At 39.0% G+C, this 16,985-nt stretch overlaps 1 protein-coding gene across 1 annotated transcript in view; it reads right to left on the bottom strand.

Moving 5' to 3' along the window:
• Positions 1–358: 358 nt before the first annotated feature.
• Positions 359–16,985, bottom strand: part of MEMO1 (mediator of cell motility 1) — a 47,840-nt gene continuing 31,213 nt past the window's right edge. The window contains exons 4-9 of the mRNA XM_073338318.2: positions 15,447–15,559; positions 14,674–14,785; positions 13,171–13,313; positions 11,911–11,987; positions 2,265–2,369; positions 359–1,016 (exon numbers count right to left, since the gene is read on the bottom strand). Of these exons, the coding sequence (XP_073194419.1) occupies positions 885–1,016; positions 2,265–2,369; positions 11,911–11,987; positions 13,171–13,313; positions 14,674–14,785; positions 15,447–15,559 (682 nt within the window). The 3' untranslated portion in view covers positions 359–884. The remainder of the gene's footprint in view (positions 1,017–2,264; positions 2,370–11,910; positions 11,988–13,170; positions 13,314–14,673; positions 14,786–15,446; positions 15,560–16,985) is intronic.

A 16,985-nucleotide genomic window follows, 5' to 3' on the forward strand; every position in this document is an offset into this window, starting at 1 on the left:
AATTGAATAATCAAGTTTTGACATTAAAAATGTCACTGAAATCATTATTTTGACACAGATTTGTATCACATACCAAAAGATAATTTTTATATGTAGTTCTGTGAAATAAATGCAAACACTAAAATATAAGAAAGATTTAAAAAATTAATTTGCAAAGCTGAACTCATACTTCAGCTTTGAGGTAAAAAAAATTCTGTAAATGAAGAAGTCATGACATAAATGTGGAATATAAAATACATTCTAAAGTATTTTACAGAATGGTTGAGTTGCTCATCAGGCATGAGAATCTGGAGGAGAATGATGTTAATGAGAAGCAGTTCACATACAGAACACAAAGCAATAAGTTTAAATCAGACTATTTTGGTTTGTGTAGCCCTTTATTAGCAACTAAAATAGAAGATATCTGTTGTACAACACGGCTAGTAACGGACTATACTGGAGTTTTATTATATTCTAATACAGGATCATTTATAAATGCTTTTTCTTCATTAAAAAGCTTCCACCCTTTTTCTGTTTACAACTGGCAAAACTATTCTGAAAGCTGAGTACATGTGCACAGGTCTGCAAAGAGTGCAAATTTAGGATATGGTAAATGCTTTACATGTTATATTTGAAAGGACTGTCTACCACCATGCCTTTACAGACATCATCTTTTTTTTTAAATCACAAAGTTTTGACACGAGCCTTCCTTCCATTGTCTTAACAAGAAAGCATTTTTAAATGAGTTGAAACTAAGGAAGGACTACACCTACTAGAAAAGAAGAAAGTTCTATTAGTTTGAGGTTTCAGTATACCCGAAGACCAGGAACCGTATCTTTGTAAGGGCTAGGCTGGGACCCCGTACATAGTATGTGTGCAGGTGGCATCCCTGAGTGTTCGGAGGTTCAGTGGACCATTAGTGCTCCAGCAGCATAACTTACTGAGCTGTCTTGCCAGTTTCGACACTGGCTTGACTGGGCATAATTCAAAAATGAAAAGCTCATATTCATTCCATTCTTCTGGAGCTCTGTTATAGCCTACATGGAAACAAAAAAAGAAAAAAACAAACACGTTAAGGACAAGTTATTCACCAGGCTCTGCTACTTTAGTTCCCACTCCCCTCCTTCAATTGGACTTAATGCATTCCTGCAGCTCCTTCCTTTCCTCAAAACCCCAAAATACTCCATGGACACCTTTTGGAGAGACCCCATCTATGTGACTCCCTATTATTCATGCAGAGAGACCCCTCCCTGACCTAATATTTTGTGCAGTAGGACATTTTTACAAGAGGCAAACTGAATACTGGTGCTTGTAGTCTTTGAGACAGTTGAACCATTAAGAGAAGGAAAATGCAAAGCAAGAGAGACAACAAAATTTAGGGGCCTAGATTTATTGCTAAACTGTAGACTTATTCTTAACATAAAGACCTCCTGTGATTTTGGTAACATGGTCAGAGCTACAACATTTAACTTTTTTTTAAAATACTCTTCCCAGTAGAGACACTGCAAATAGAGATCTTTTCACAGGCCCCCTCCTGTAGAGATTCCCCAATGTGTTCTCCACAGAGATCAACCTCCCAATGAATAACACCCTCCCTGGTTAAAATAAAAAAAGAATAATGTCCCTCCCATTTGTGTTTTAAATTACATTTAAAAATACAGGGCTATACTCACCAGTACTGTCTAGCTGGTTTGCATCAATCCAGCAATGCTGTGAAGCAGCCACAAACCCACTGTGATCAGCTAATTAAGCCAAGTTTACAGCTGCTTTGTACCACTAGTGGAGCACACAATAGCCAGAATATAACATAGAATCTGGCCCATAATGGCTATTAATTTAGGAGCTAGTTCAGTAACGCTGTGTTCAACTCCCCTTTGAAATATTGTCAGAAGTGACAATACGTTCACAATCACCAGATAAATAATATATAGGCAAACATACTTTCTTTAAAATATATGTGCTACAACTATTGATTCAGGAATTGAAATTGTACATTTCACTAGGGATGGGAATTTCAAAGGAGAGAGTTAGGTGCCCATTTCACTTTGAAATTCAATGGAACTGGATGTTTATCTCCCTTAGGCACTTTTGAAAATCCCAGCCCTGGTAAAAGGTAAGTTTGCCTCGGTATCAGCCTAGAAAATTACAGAGTTTGAAAACTTGGGAAAACAAACTGGATTCAGACTTCCAGTCTCAGAGGTAATAGGCCCTCTAGCAATTTATTGGTGAGAGAAATTTAAACAAATTTGCAATAAGTCAACATTTTCACAAACAGTGGTACTTACATTTAATAATACCCCAATGGGATGTCTTCCACATATTGTATTATGGTATTTCTTCAAGTAATTGCTAAAAGATACAGGATCTAGCTGCTCTATAATGCTCATACCCTGAAAAAGAGTCAATAGCAATGATTACTGCCTACCTCGTTAAAATGTATGAGCCTTTTAATTAATGGACATCACAACTACATGATGTGTTTGAGAAGGAAAAACCTCAATTCTGAATCATGGGAATCTCAGTATATGAATAGGATTTTCTAATTGTGGGTTTGCCTTGCTCTCATCCCTTATAAAAAGAAGGGACGGGAGTATGACCTTCCAAAGCCATGAATGATCTGACATTCATGGGACTATCCTTCAAATCTTGAGACAGCCACATAAAGGTCTATTGCCTTCCCACTGCCTCTGCCTGTTCCCCTGGCAACACTACTCACTGAGGAGTTTTACTCCTTTGGGCTTCTGAAGAGTAGTAGCACCAAATCCTAGGCAGGCTAAAATCCACGTGTGAAAATAAAACCTAATCACATATCCTAACATTTATGTTTATACAGGCACCAATAAAATCCCACCAGTGTTCCAGGCAAAGGCTGCTCTTTCCTTGTCAAATAAATGTAAAATAGCTTACAACAAATCTACCTTACTGCTTCTACTTTTCTCAGCTATTCCCCAGCTGCCTCTTGCCAAACCATGCTAGGTCCTGTCCTACATTCTCCTGTCTGAGAAATGCTTAGTCCTTAAAGTTGCCAATGGGTTAATGAGGTCCAGCTACTGATGGGTCAAGGAAATTCCCCCTGGAGTTCAGAACAGGACAGTAAAGTTGTCATGGGAGTGGAAATAAGTTCCTGGGGGATGGAGGGCAAGAGAGAGAGAGCACGTGTGCAATGTTCATGGTGAAATTCTCCGGAGGGGCTTTTTTTTGTTTTTAGTTTTAGGGGAAGTTAGATGCAAAGAGGAGAAATCATCACCCCAAGAGTGGCCATCCTCTCACACCCAGTCAAGTCCACCCATCCCCCACAACAACAAAGCCCTAAACATGGTGAAGGGTCTGCTGCAGAGTTGGGGAGATGACAATGCCACTTACATCTTCCCTCAAAACAAAGAATGGCCCGTTCTTCTAGAAATGCTGCAATTTTCTTGCTTTCCAAGCAATTTTCAGGAAGGCCTGCTCTGGCCCTTAGCATTTCAACTCATACAGTTATTTCCTTTCCTGCTAACAGTCAGCTAGGGTACCAACTGTGATGTGAATACTTGTCCACTAACTGGATTGTGACCAGCTTGGTTCACATAAAACTATTCAGTGGTGTAATAAACTTTCGTTCACTAATGACCTAGGAAGGATATGAACTGGTAAACAACAATTTGAAAGACAAGATAATCTCCTGAGCTGTCCAGTTTTCTTGTAAATTTTAATTATTGTACAGCTACGTAAAGTAGAATCAGCTTAATTGCATACCCAAAATGTAATGAGATTAGCCAACTGCAACTGTGATTATGAATAGGACACCATGTCTGTCAGGGATTCCGTGACTTTCCACGACCTCCATGAATTCTGCAGCGGCTCCGCAGCCTGCCGCTCGGGTGACCCTGCAGCCAGCTGCACTGGCACTGCTGGAGCGGCCCTGGGGGCAACCGCACCAGCTGCTGCTGGGGTGGCCCCAGGCAGCTGTCCCCAGGGACCACCTGAGCAGCAGCAGGTGCAGCTAGCCCCGGGGACCACCTGTGCAGAAGTCCTGGGGGCAGTGGTGAGTGGGTGGCCCCAGGAGCAGCTGCTGCTCAGTGGCCCCTGGCAGTAAATGCCACTGCCCCCTCCCCCACTAAGATTTAGTCAGGGGTACATAGTACAAGTCATGGACAGGTCATGGGCCGTGAATTTTTGTTTATTACCTGTGACAGTCCATGACTTTTACTGAAAATACCCGTGACTAAATAGTAGCCTTAATTATGAACAGGAGAACACATTTTGTAGATAAAAAAAAAATTATTTCATTAATGTAATACAGAAACCACGGTGAGGTACAAGATTCATGTCACAGCAATAAGCCACTGAAATATATGGAACCCTATCTGACAATTTAGCAGCTGTCCTCACTAAATGGTCACTGTATTTATCAGTGTCAAATAAGCTGATTTTGATACAAAAGTTATGACCATGGAACATTTAGAGTTGAGCTAATCGTCCCAAACGAATACAAATAAAACCTGCATTCCATGATACATCATCATGCATTCTCCACGTTTTACCGAAACATATCTATTTTAGCAATGGTTTATAGAATTTTAAAAATTGCACTGGGATTATTTTTTGAATCCTTGATTTCAAAATGAGTACTGCCAATCTTGATTCTCAGGCCAGTGTAATGTACAGGGGGCAAATCCCCCAGTTTGACTGAATAAGGAAATGCTGCTGTCACCTGGTATTTTGTGTTTTTGTTCATTCTAAATGGCAGTTGCATTAAGCTGTTTAGAAATCTGCAGGTGTCGAAGGAGTCCATCTGGACATGAATTAGAGAAAAGAGTATCACACAGCTCTGCAATTTATCATGCGGATACCACAATACCACCATATATGTAGTATATATTGGTTTACCAAACACACATTAAATGACATCTGCAGTGCCCAGGGATAATGAGATGGAGAATATCTAACATAACAAAATTCATTTTTAACTTCTGGTTTAGTAATCAATGGGGCTACTCACATAAGAAAGAGTTTGCGAGATGAGGTTCTTATTTTATATATAGTATTTCATACTATAATGTCCAATAATATTATATTCAATTATATTTGTTGTCATTTTCCTAATATCTACTTTGTTTCTAAGAAAAGTAGGACAAGAGTAGATTATGCATAGAAGTAGAAATGTCCAAACAGTTAACAGTTTATGCAAATAATCTAATTATTTTTTCAGGTCCAACAGTCATTTTTCAAGTTTGCTCACTTTTCTCAGCTTATAACATATCCAGACCAGAATTTTCAAAAACCAGCAATGATTCTGGGTGTCTCAATTTTTTTGTGCCCAATTTGAGATGATTTTCAGAAGTGCTAGGCATCCTTAACTTAAACAAAAGTTAATGGGAGCTGAAGGTACATAGTACCTCTGAAAAGCACACCTCAAAAGCACCCACAATCAGTGGCTGCTCTTGGAAACTTTGGTCCTAGTAATGATATGAACTGATGGATTTGTAACCTGAATCTTATAAGTGAAAAAATAAAAGGTGATGGGATATTAAGTCTTCACTAGCAGATATTAGCAATATTATGGAAAATCATCAACACATTTCAACGCAGTAAATCTCCTTTTGATTGCCCTTTTCTCCCTGTTACAATGTTACTGAGATAGGGATACAACTGAAGGAAGAGAAATATTTTAAAAGAATGCCAATTCTTGATTAAATAGTTTAAATAAAATGCTAATAGCCCAAGCAAATAATACTTAAACTAGGCTTCAAGTGAAGCCAGATTCTGATTGCTATTACTTGGGCATTCCCCCACTGATTTAAATGGAGTTATCAGATTTACACCAGGTCAACTGAGGTGAACAATCTGGCCCTGATTGTGCCAGGTAGTTTTTTCTAGCCATGAGCAGAACAAATTACTCTTCATTTTTTTTCTAAACAAATGCTCCCCCACTTTTACATCAGTAGATTATGGCAAAATGTATATATCTATGGCTCTGCTTAAATCATAGCAATCCAAACCTCAAATTATGGATAACAGGCTGGTAAAACTGCAATGTAAATTATATAATCTAGTTACCTGCTAGCAGGGTGGATAAAAATCAATGATTTTTTTTAAGTTAAAAAAAATCTGATTTTTTTAATTTAAATTGAATTTTTCTGATAAAATGCTTTTTGAGGAAAAAACCTATCTAAAGATAGTTTTAATTAAGATACATTATAGCTCAAAGATATCTCATCATGGAATAGGGATTATAAATTATAATTCTATAGTAAGAGACAATATATTCATGTAATGTTTAAGAAAAGTTTTGTAAATGAGTTCCAATAGTTCATGGATTAGGGACCCAATCTTATGGGGATCCAGGGGCTTCTGGATAGCTTATTTAGGTTAATCTTTCTATCTACCCAGTGGGACTCAGTGCTCAGTCTAGAAGATACCATCAAAGATGCTTAGTTTTGCAGTTCTCAAACTGTGGATGTGTCTCTCCGGAGGTAACATGCTCGTTAACAGCAAAAAAAGTTTTTAAATAAATAAATAAATATATAGAGGTGAAAAATAACAGACCTCAACCCTACTGTTGCTCTGCAAATTTGTGTACACAGAGTCGATCCCTTACCTCTCTCTAAATGTGCAAAGTTTCAAAAACTTCAATGAATTTTTTGGGGGCGGAATAAGGAGAAGAACAAGGAGAAGAAATCTGGAAATAAATGTGAGAAGGGAGGGACAGGCAGTAGAAAGAAAAGTGAAACTGTTTGAGCAGCATATTCCAGAAGTCTTGAGGTCTTTCTGAGTGTAGCCTTCATTGATCTGAGATCTATCATACCATTCTCTCACTAGAAAGGAAAACCTATAATGGCTGCAGGCCGTAAAAGAGACCCAGTTTGGGAATATTTTAAATTCCTCTACCTGTGGGTAAGACAGGCATGCATGTAAAATGCAAACAGTACAACAAAGAAATGTAAGGCCTGGTTGCCCGAATGAAACAACATCATGAGAAGTGTTACTTCTCAGGAGGAAGCTGTGTTGAAGATGATGAAAGAAACATGTCTGAACATGCAGGATCTTCAGGTTGGTAAACCTTTTTATTTCATACTTCTTTCTTAAGGACTGCCTGTCTTCCTTCTGGACTATTCTTGAATTCTCATGTTTGAGCAAAAAATATAGTTGTTACTCTATCATTTTAGATGCAGTTGTGATAAAAAGTAAATAGCTGAAATAGGCAGATCTTCCTTTTACAATTTCACCTTTAAAGTAGTACTAGTTGTCAGTGAATGCAATGAGTAATACTAAATGAGCAGTATGGTAATAATAATTAAATAACTGCATTGACTTATTTTGTTTAGGAAAATCCATCCTCAACATACAGGATTCTGAAGACTATCCACCTTCAAGATCACCATCATTTTCTATAGTTTCAGAGTTATCTGCCAATGATAGTGTTTCAGTCACATCATGTATGTCACGTAGCCACAGTATATCACCTGTAGCAAAAAGAAAAAAAAATCTCCATCATCCAGAAACATCCATAGATAAGTTTGTGATAAGAACCAGCAGATTACAAAAAGAGGTAATTGATGAAAAAAATTGCCCGGTTTGTTTATGCAACAAACTCTCCTTTCCGTATGATTGAGAACCCACACTTCATTAACATGGCTCAGTCATTAAGACCAGGATACAGTCCACCCAACAGAGCAGATGTCGCAGGCAAATTGCTGGATAAAGTGTATGAAAGAGAAATGGAGCAGTATGAAAAAGGTCTAGAGGGTGAAATTGTTAACCTGAGTCTTGATGAGTGGAGCAATGTCCACAATGATCCTGTTGTATGTGCTTGTGTGACAACAGAAGAAGGGAATGTCTTCCTTACAAAAACAATTGCTACGTCAGGAAATGCACACACAGCAGAATACTTACAAGAAGTAGCAGTAAAAGCTACAACAAACTGTGAAAAAAAATTCAAATGTCTAGTATGCAGCTTGGCAACAGACTATACTTCAAATGTATCCAAGATGAGAAGAAATTATTTAGAAGAGAGTGAAGAGAGTCCCAAGCTAATAACAATGCTCATTTGATGCACCTCCTAGCCAAAGACTTCAGTGTTCCAGAAATAATGGCTAATGTTGTTGAAATTGCAAAATACTTCTGTAACAACCACTTTGCAGCAGCTGCTCTGAAAAAAGGGGGAGGAACCAAGCTAACTCTCCCACAAGACATACGATGGAATTCAGTAATGGACTGTTTTGAGCACTATATCAAGAACTGGCCTAAGCTGATGACAGTTTCTTAACAATATAGTGAAAAAATAGATGTCACTGTCACAGCCAATGTTCTCAATGTTGGGCTTAAGAGAAATGTTGAACACATGCCGAGTACCCTGAAACCTATTTCTGTAGCCTTGAACAAAATGCAGGGAAATAGCTGTTTTATTGCTGATGCTGTTGAAATTTGGAAGGAACTGAGTGAGACCTTAAAAAGAGAAATATGCAATGACCGAGTTAAATTACAAGCATTAAAAAAAAAATGGGACAAGCACTATCTCCAATATATTCTTGCAAATATTTTCAATACTCGGTACCAGGGTCAAACCTTAACTGCTGAAGAAGAGGCGTTGGCTATGACATGGACACCCAGCAATCATCCCTCCATAATGCCAATTATAACAATCTTCAGAGCTAAGGGTGAACCATTCAAGAAATATATGTTTGCTGATGATGTTTTAAAGAAAGTTACACCAGTGAACTGGTGGAAGTCACTTAAGCACTTGAATTCAGAGACTGTTGAAGTGATAATCTCACTTTTAAACAGCAGTAGCTTCTTCTGCTGGTGTAGAAAGAATATTTTCTTCCTTTGGACTAATTCATTCCAAACTGAGAAATCGTTTGGGACCTGAACAAGCTGGAAAGCTTGTTTTTCTTTTCCAGATTATGAACAAACAGGAAAATGAAGGTGAAGATGACTGAGTTAGCTGCAGAAGCCAATATTTTAAGTTTCTCATGTTCACCTGGCTGACATAGTCAATTTAATTTTTGTGGGTTTTTTTCAATATCTCATTTAACTATTTTAGTTAAAAACAATTTTAACAAAAACATATCTGATTTTAAAAAACTTGAATGTTTAACTAAATTCAAAAATTCATAGGCTTGTTTTGTTAAAATATTATATGTTTGCTGTTGAAGAAAAAAAATCCAGAATACATAACGTTGTTGTTTTAGTTAAATAAAACAATGTAAATGTCTGTCTGGTGATGTTCTCCTCCTAATACAGCATGGCAAGAAAATCCTCCAGATAATACACATTTCAGGGATGTGTGCCCTCCCCGAACAGTGAATACACTGGGAATGTGCATCACTGACTGGGATAGACTCCTGACGGGTGAGGCAGTGCTTAAATCCCAGAGATCCTGGCATACCCTGGAGGCAAAGGGGATGAACCCCAAAAGGAACTCTTCCTTTAAAGTGAAAAGAAGTATAAAACAAGCCTCGGGCACAAAAAAAATAAGCAAAAGCATACAGATGAATTAAAGGAGAAGTAAATAACTACACTAAACTAAAAATTAGAAGATTCTAAAGCTAAATTTTGAATGGTAGAAATGGCCATGCTACATGCTCCATCTCAGGCCGAGGCACTTGAGAAGAAACAAGGAGTGGTCTGCCTATATAGCCCTATATATAGTTGGTATGGGGCACAAGGATGTGCAGGGAGATGCACAGACCCAACGGGCACTGCTACTGAAAATCTCTGATCACCTGAAGTGAAGCACCCATAGGGACACAACTCAAAGAATGTAGTAACAGGACAGTATTTAGAGTATTTTCTCTGTCTTTTAAAACCATACAACAGCCATAAATAAGGTTAGAAGCCAGCCTACGTGACCATGCATCTTCCACAGCACGCCAGTGCTTCACAGACCACATATTGAGAATCTCTGCTCTAGAAGAATCTTCCTGGTTTCCAAAGGCCATTTTTTCCCCACTAGATAATAATTTAGAGATCTGAGATTCAGAACAGGCCTAAGTCCTCATGTATTTTTGGGACAAAGAAGAACCTGGAATAAATACCCTTTCCTCCTTGATGCAGTAACATGGTGTAGTGGGGTGGTCACCCGCTCTTGCCGGGAGGGGCTTAAACCAGCCCAGGAGAGGGCTGTGGCTGGGGGCAGGTAGCTCCCAAGCTGATTGGGGAAGTGGGCACAGCTGTGGCCATGCCCCAAACAGACCACAGCCGGCCCTTACAAAAGGGTTGTGAGCTAGATGCTCAGAAAGAGTCTCCTCTAGCTGTGGAGGGAGACAGGCCTAGCTCCTGGGGAGGTGAAGCAGGGCTGGGGAAGGCCAGAGGAGCTGGGAGGCTCCAGACTGGAAAAGACCCAGGCTGCAGGCCTGGCAGACAGCCTAAGACAGGGTACTGGGGTTGCAACAGGACAGCCCAAGGGTAGGCAGAGGCAGCAGGTCCAAACCCCCCTTGCCTATAATGACTGGCGAATATAGACTGCAGTCAGCTGCAGTGAAAGGGGGCTAGATGGTGACTGGCAGTAGCCCATAGGCTGAGGCAAGGTGGGGACAGAGGGTGGGGGGGTTCCCCGGGGAGGGGAGACCCAGATTTGTGGGGTATTGCCTGGAGGGGCAGCACCCCAGGAAAAAGGGCACCTGTGTCCGGGAGGGACATGGGGGCCAGCGACGGCAAGACACCAGCAGAGGGCGCTCCAGAGCTGGTAAAAAGAGCTATTCCCAGAAAGCCAGCAGGAGGCGCCGCAGGGGTGAGTCTCGCCCCATTACACATGGGCTCAGTGACATTCTCTGCAAGGAAGTATTGGATTTCCTACAATGTATCTTCATGATAATGTTGAACGTAAGTGCATTTCTTAAAGAAAGGCAGCTGAAGTAATTTTTCTTTAGTAAATTCTGTGGAAAATGATCCCAGAAAATGATCAGGACATATGGATCTGAGACAACCATGAGTAACTGACACAAAAGGCTTCTATCGTTCCTCCAGGTTCCTTCAGAATGGATACTGACTGACTGGTCACTTCAGTACCTTAGAAAAACCTAGAAGGGCTTGCTGCTTTTGGGAAATTGTTTTTTTGGGATCACCCAGGTTCTCCTGGAAGAGAGATCAGAAGCTACCTGACTTTTGTGTATGGAGCACATCTAAATCCAGACCCAAATATAGGCTGGATTCTTAGGCCAGGTCTGCACAAAAAAGTTAGGTGGGCCCCACTACATTTGCTCAGGGGTGTGAAAAATCCTGAGTTATGTAATTAAGCAGACCTAAGCCCCTAAATACACAGCACTAGAGCAATGCAATAATTCTGTTGACCTAGCTACCACCTCTTGGGGAGGCAGATTAACTACAGTGACAGGAGGGTCCACACTTAAACCTGTACAGAAACACAGCGGTAGGCCTAGGCAGGTGCTTTTTGCTTCCATGTTTTACAGAAGGAGGAGAGGATGTGGGTGACAGTCCCATTGGAACACAAGTGGCTCTAGTTTCCTTGGCCAGTGTGACCCTTACTTTTTCCCCATGATAGCTGCATCAAATCTACGGGCAACAACAAAGGTATGATCCCTGTATAATGAAACTAGCACTATTACAAATGTAAGCTACCAAGACTTTACGTTCTATGTCATAAGGTTTATTGCTTCCCCTAAATATAGATCTATCTGCATTTAAACAGAAAAATTACACTAAGGGAATTTCAAGCAGTCAGGCAAGCATTTTTCCTAATAAGGAATATTTACATAATTACATCCACTATACATTGTGCACACTCAGTAAAGTGTATGATACCAGCTGCCAACACACTGACTACAGTACAGTAGTAAAAAACCCTCTGTATGACAGTTGAGAGAGAAAAAGCATACAATCAACAATGTATCAAATCTTGAATATTTTCTTAGAGAGTCTAGAAGCATTCAAAGTCATGTGAAGGAGAAACTTATTAGACAATTAACTGACCCAAATCTGAAATCTTACCATTTTATCTAGGTGCTCAATGGATCTATAAATCTCTCCTTGGGATTCATCATAGTAACTGTAACGGAACCTTTGACCTTGAAACAAAAATCATGGACAAAATAAAAAGGGACAAATTAGTAGCTAGAACACCCCCCAAAAAATAATTTCAATTATGATGAAAAGCAAAGTACAGCTGAACCCACACCTCTGGTAGCCAATCTAACATAATATCAATTGTAAATCACAAACTGGAAGCGATACCTTTATGATATTCATTAAGGAATGGTATTTTCCATTATATCTTTCTGTTCCATTGAAGTCATTCCAAACACCACCACAGAACCTCACCAGAAACACAGAAACTAAAACGATACCACTTAAAGTGCAGTTATACTTTGAAAAATGACCATATAAAAATGGCATTGTGTGGTCCCATGTTAATTGCCTACCAATGACTTCATATCAAATTTGCTCAGTTTACAAGTAAACAGATGGTTTTTCTCACTGACAGCCCTGCAAAATCAATCTGGGATCTGAAAGTCATAGAATCATAGAATATCAAGGTTGGAAGGGACCTCATGAGGTCATCTAGTCCAACCCCCAGCTCAAAGTAGGACCAATCCCCAACTAAATCATGATGTTCTCTCCTGCCTGCACACCAGAACCAGTAATAAGGGGTGGGTACCTTTTTGAAACAGTCCCTTTGAATCAGCCATAACCACACATTAAAAAACTACATAAACAAAGTGTTATTGGTTAATAGAACAAAATGGAAGTCAGAACTCCTGGATTCTGACTCTGCCACCAACACCTGATGTATGATCCTAGGCAATTCACATAAGTGCTGTGCCTCAGTTTACCCATCTGCAAACAGATATAGTTACTTCCATCATAGGGATGTTGGGATGTTTCATAAATCAGTTAACTAATTTTGTAAATTTCTTTTAAATCAATAGAACAACAACATAAGAGCAAAGAACTACAATCACTGTTACCAGGCTGTAATAGTGCAGAGAAGCATGTAACACATACCTTTACTACCTCCCCTCCCTCTCCCATCCCACTGATAAATTAAATTTGGCAGCCTTTGAGTTAACATAATTTTCCAAATAAAAATTCACTTTTGGCCTTACAGAAGGCAGAAAAACATTTACGTTCAAAGGATAAATTTACCATAAAGTTCTAAGCACCAAAGAATGTTTAATAAAAGGGCCTGCTCAAATATAGCTACAATGTAGCTACCACATTGCTATAATACAAAGAAAACCTGCAACTTACCCCAATGGCAGAAGTCAGAAGAAACCACAAAGAGATTACTAGGATCTGCTAGGTATTTGCTGAAGAGTTTTCCAAATTCCTGTTCTTTTGACTCACTCAGTGCTCCAACCAATACTGGAACAATGGTAAACTCATCCTTATGGCTTATAAGCAAAAGAAAAAAGATTTAAAAATTAATATTTTAAATATAAGAATAGAGTTCTTTGTCAAGGTATGATAACTGAAATTATAAATCTGCTCCTTAAAAGGACACTATTACCTGAAATGTAGCTAATTAAAAAACACAATTAAAAATAGCTTTATATACTGCACCTTCCCCAAGACCCCTGTCAATGGTTTCCTATTTTGCAACATTTTCTTATTTTCAAAAATCTTTTTTCTCTCCTTAGTTGCAGTGTAAGAAAGCCACAAAACCAACAGAAGAAACCAACTCTATAGCAGAAACAGCAAAAAAAGTGACTATGGACAAAATCAAAGACGGAAAGTCCCCTATGTAGAGGAGCAGCACAATGGATACACACCACTGAAATTGTACTTAAGCCGCAAGATAGGACATAAGTGATGCGTAGTTATGTGCTGACCTTCTACACCAGTGGTTCTCAATCTATTTGTTACCTGGGCCGCAGGTTGAGAACCACAGCGCCCCTCCGCACCGACCCCTATGCTCAGCACCCCCTGCCCAGAGACCCCTCCACAGAATGGGACCAGGAGTGGAGTCCTGGGTAGGGGCCGGCAGCAGGGGCCCCGGACCCTGCGTGGCCAGCTGGCTGCCCTGATGCCAGCCCCAGACCCCATGGGACTGCCCCTGGACCCTGTGGGGTTTTCCTTACTCTCCTTTAGTTATAGTAATCATAGGAATCACCTGTAACAAAAGTAGCTATCAACTGACACTGATTTTTAAGTTGCCAAAAGTATATACAAATTTTGGAAGCTCAACAGAAAACAGAAAACACTATTCAAACTTTTTTTTTTAAATTGGGCAAATGGTTTAGTGAAACAGTCACAGAATGATAACATTTAGAGATATGGAAGACTTAAGTCATCTCTTACATATTTCAGGGCAGGACTGTTCCCTATTGTACATTTACAGTATTAGTATTTTGTCAAGTCTTTTACATATATATCTCTGCATGGGAGATTTAATTTTACCTAGCTTTGCAAATAAAAATTCACTTCTGGCCTTACAATAAGTAGAAAAACAATTTACAGACTTGTAGATGTCACTGTCAGGAAGTTTTCCCCAAAATTAACCCTATTCACAAGTCAATATACAATACTAACTACTTTCTACAGGATGGTCAGATTTGATTGCTCAGCTGCTTGCCCTGCTCCCAGTTTCCTTCCTACCAAGAAATATCAAGTCTCTAATTTATATTCTTAAATTTTTATGTTAAAAAATTATCATTCTCTCACCAAAAGAGGATCACTTCTTCCTACTGGAACACACATGCAGTTCAAATGTATAATTACAGGTGTTGCAAAATAAGCTTTTAGCCATATTACCTTTCCATGGCTTTAGCAGTATAAGGCAAATGCATTTCAATACTGTGTTCATCTTCATCTGTCTGCAGAGACATACGCTCAAACATTCCAGTCTTCCACAATTCTCCATAAACTGAAAAGATTTAAAAATATATTAAAATGCTTTACCAAAAATTACATTACATTAGCATATCTTGTTAGAAGTGACACAATAAAATAATACTTCCTGCCTCTGGGGGCTATGATCACAGAACATTCTCCATTGTAGCTTTCTAATTGAAGTGTAACTTGCATTTAACCCAAGTTACAACATTTTTAATTAAGTTTGTATCTTACAGTTAAGAATGCTGTGTAAAGCAGTGACATCTTTAGCATCTTCGAGATGCTTTCTACAGTCATTATGGTACAAAAGATTTAAACTGTACAAAAATATATTAAAACGTGTACTCATCCACATAATCTTTGTGTTTTTAGATTTCCACTAACCATATGATTCTATATTTGAGAGGAAAAGGTGATCAAGTGAGCTGCTGCTGGATGTGTATGTTTATTAATATAGCACCTTAGCCATCGGCCACTGCACAAAACACAGACTGCTGAATGTGACAAAAAACAGTTCTCTACCTGTTTATGAAGTTACATGTATTATCTTGCACTGGTAATTTATGGACTTATTCTTCTAAATACCCGCCCCACCCCAACCACCCAAAACCTAGGGCTCGTAGGTGTTGCAGTAATACGAATAATTTAAAAAATACAGAAATCTGAAAAATGCAAGCTTACTATATACATACTCTTTTGATCAATTCGAAGATCATACAGAGGTGTTCTATATAGCTCCACACTGGAAAGTGCACATCGGGAAAGGGGCACATGATGGGAAGGCCCAAGAATGAAAATTTTCCGGCTAGGATAATTAATACAAAAACCAAAATCAGAACAACTGTACTCCTACAAAACCCTGTGTTAGAAAAAAAAAGTTGAAAAAGAAAATGATAAACTGAACTAATTTTGGGGGGTTAGACTGGTGGCTAATGGTAGTGCTCTACTTTGCCAGGGGCAAGAGCATGATTCAATTCTTGGTCCCTTACACTCTGATGCTGCAAAGTGCTGAGTGTCTGAGAGGTGATCTTGAAGCCGGTTCAGTAAAAATTGGTTAAGGCCACCTTAAATGACCTAAAACAGGGTCTGCCCTACAGCACAAGCCAGTTTTAAAGCCTCCTTTAGATGATGAAAACTAGTTTAACTGAGCTGGTTAGAAAATATCTCTAGCATAGTGCAGGCCTTTACTGATAGATGATATTTGATTCTCCGGGATTAGTAATGAGTCCAACACAACTCCCATGCTGCACACCATCTTAAGTAGCTGAGGGTTGGGTGGTATGTTTCTTATCAATTACTCAAAGCCTTTTCTGATTCACATTATTACACACAATTTAAGCCAGTTGCTTTTTTTTCTCCAATGCTCTAGTCTCCTTCAAGCACTCTGTTATCTGTGAGTCAGTTACATGAAAAAGCTACATAGACCTGCATGTCATTAGCATACTACTGGCACTGCAGGCTTTGTCTTGTTGTGGGCAAGACGTAGTCATTTCACCAGGTCTCTGGTCCTGATTAAAGGTCAGTCTTTGCTGCCAGAGAAATTTTCAGAAGCAGTCTTGCCTTTGCATGGGAAATCTATGATAGTGCTTCAGCAGTTAGATACCACCAATTTTGTTTTGCTTTGTTTTTTGTGCAAGCAGTGGTGGAGCAAAGCAAAGGAAAAAATGCTGAAGTGCTGCATCAATCCACTTTGAAATCTATCCAGAAAATACAGTTCCTCAACTGAGGCAGAATGAGGTGCTCCTGAACGTTTTAAACAAGCTATGTGGTAAACAATAAGTGACGTAGAAAAAAATCCAGTAATGCAATGCCATTAAATCTGGGAAGTAGAACTTGTTCTAGAAATGTCAATGCAGAAAACATACCTGTATAGTGTTATCAATTGTTTTCCTTTAAAAAAATTGTTCTCATTTTGCTCAAAATATATCAGAAAGAATCAGAATAACTTTACTACTTTTGGACATGGTTTGCTTTTTTTCTGATAAACCACTGAGGAAACAAAAAAGAAACTGGTTTATTATTTCTAACACTAATTATCTTAAAGTATCATTATTTAGCTTCAAAATGCATGTTTGAATCAAACACTGAAGATACTTCAAATGAGAATTGATTGTTAATACATGGCAGGAAGTTCTGAAATATGCTGCAACTAGCAAAATACATGCAGATTTTAATTTTTTAAACTAGAGTAACTGGCCCTGTGGTTCGGCAGGCAACTGCAGCCCAGTTTT

This window comes from Lepidochelys kempii, chromosome 3, assembly GCF_965140285.1.
Source record: "Lepidochelys kempii isolate rLepKem1 chromosome 3, rLepKem1.hap1, whole genome shotgun sequence".
Taxonomy (NCBI): domain Eukaryota; kingdom Metazoa; phylum Chordata; order Testudines; family Cheloniidae; genus Lepidochelys; species Lepidochelys kempii.